Raw genomic sequence first — 1,774 nt, 5'->3', positions numbered from 1 at the left:
GATTTCAAATTCTGCCGAGGTCGACTTTGCCTTTCATCCTTTCTGGGGTCGATAAATTAAGTACTAGTTACGCACTGGGGCCGATGTAATCGACTTAATCCCTTTGTCTATCCTTGTTTGTCCCTTCTATGTTTAGCCCCTTGTGAGCAATAAAGAAATAAGAAACGTTAGCACGCCGGGCAAAGTGCATAGCGGTATTTCGTCTCTCTTTACGTTCTGATTTCAAATTCTGCCGAGGTCGACTTTGCCTTTCATCCTTTCTGGGGTCGATAAATTAAGTACTAGTTGCGTACTGGAGTCGATCTAATTGACTGGTACCCTCCCCCAAAATTTCGGGCCTTGTGCCTAGAGTGGAAAAGTATATATAAGCACGTGTGTGTGTGTGTAGTACGTATATGTTTGTTTATTTATATGTATGTGTTATATATATATACATACACATATACACACGCATATATACATATACATACATTTGTACATATACACGCATACATATACACGCATACATATACACGCATACATATATTCATACATATTATATGAATATTTATTCACATATGTATGTATGTGTGTATATATGGATGTATTTATTATATATATAGCGATAGAAAATAGGGATTACAGAAATCCAGGCGAATATCTTAGTAAGTACTCCATGTAATGGACACGGTTAACAAAGTGACCGTTGGAGAGTATACTAATCCGTGTAGGTTAGATATATCTTATGACAGGTACAAACTGTGAATTCGAAGTTATTCATCAAATGATAGGTTGTCACTATATATATGGATGAATGTATTTACTGCTGGACACTGATGAGGTTAGGTGCATGATCGCATAATATTTCTACAAGTGTTATGTAATTATTTCGGCATTTTGATGAAATGCGTATATGTTCTACAAAGTATTGAAAATTAAATACATACATACTTGCACGCAAAACTGCTGTTTTTAACACAGTACTGATCAATGTCACTGAGGTCTCAAGCTGGACTCTCTTGTGGATCTGACTATCCATAATTATAATGGTATTAGAGAGATAGAGAAAGAAAAAAGAGATTTGGTTTCATACCTCGTATATCATCAGAGCCAGCTTTGCTAATCCTGTCATGTAATCCAGGTAATTCCGAATGTCCAATTGAATCTGTTTTTTCAACAGCATTTACCCCTGGTAATCCAGGGATACCTGCTAACCCAGTCGGTCCACGTGGACCCGGTGGTCCGGGAGGTCCTGGTAAACCCGGGGGGCCAGGTGGACCGACTACACGATATGGTTTTCTGTCTTTTCTTCTGTTTATCGTATCTCCAGGACGTCCTGGCATTCCTACAGGTCCGGTGGGACCTCGTTCTCCTTTAGCTCCAGGTCTGCCCGCCAATCCAGGGCGCCCATCTTTTCCTGGCGGCCCTGGTTCTCCTCGCTCACCTTTCACTCTGTAATAAGACCGTTCGTTTACAAAATCTTTTGAACACCCTTTGCAATCCCTTGATCTGTGGTTTGTTGTGAGCTGTAATGAAACAGAAACAGAAATTTGCATTAGATTTTGAATGACTTTAAATAAACAACATAGCATTGCATTATAGAGCTCTGTGCAATGCACACTGTATCACTTTGGCTATATATATGCATACACACAGTAATTTCATGCGTCTATTAACAGCTTGGCGGACTGGTGTTGAAAGTTAAATGTATAGTTTCGGTCAGTAATTCTCAGCCTTTTAAGTATCCGGGTCAGATCCAAAACCAAGAATTTATGAGGAGTGAGGGGGGGGGGGG

General features: G+C 39.8%; 1 protein-coding gene across 3 annotated transcripts in view; it reads right to left on the bottom strand.

Annotated features, from left to right (window-relative positions):
- Positions 1-1,774, bottom strand: part of LOC106870649 (collagen alpha-1(XXVI) chain) — a 245,166-nt gene that overhangs the window by 62,690 nt on the left and 180,702 nt on the right. For all 3 annotated transcript variants that reach the window (XM_052973147.1, XM_052973149.1, XM_052973150.1), the window contains one exon: positions 1,073-1,505. In XM_052973147.1, coding sequence (XP_052829107.1) covers positions 1,073-1,505 — 433 coding nt within the window. The remainder of the gene's footprint in view (positions 1-1,072; positions 1,506-1,774) is intronic.

Source organism: Octopus bimaculoides, chromosome 1, assembly GCF_001194135.2.
Source record: "Octopus bimaculoides isolate UCB-OBI-ISO-001 chromosome 1, ASM119413v2, whole genome shotgun sequence".
NCBI lineage: Eukaryota > Metazoa > Mollusca > Cephalopoda > Octopoda > Octopodidae > Octopus > Octopus bimaculoides.
This window is presented reverse-complemented; position numbering and strand designations above follow the sequence as displayed.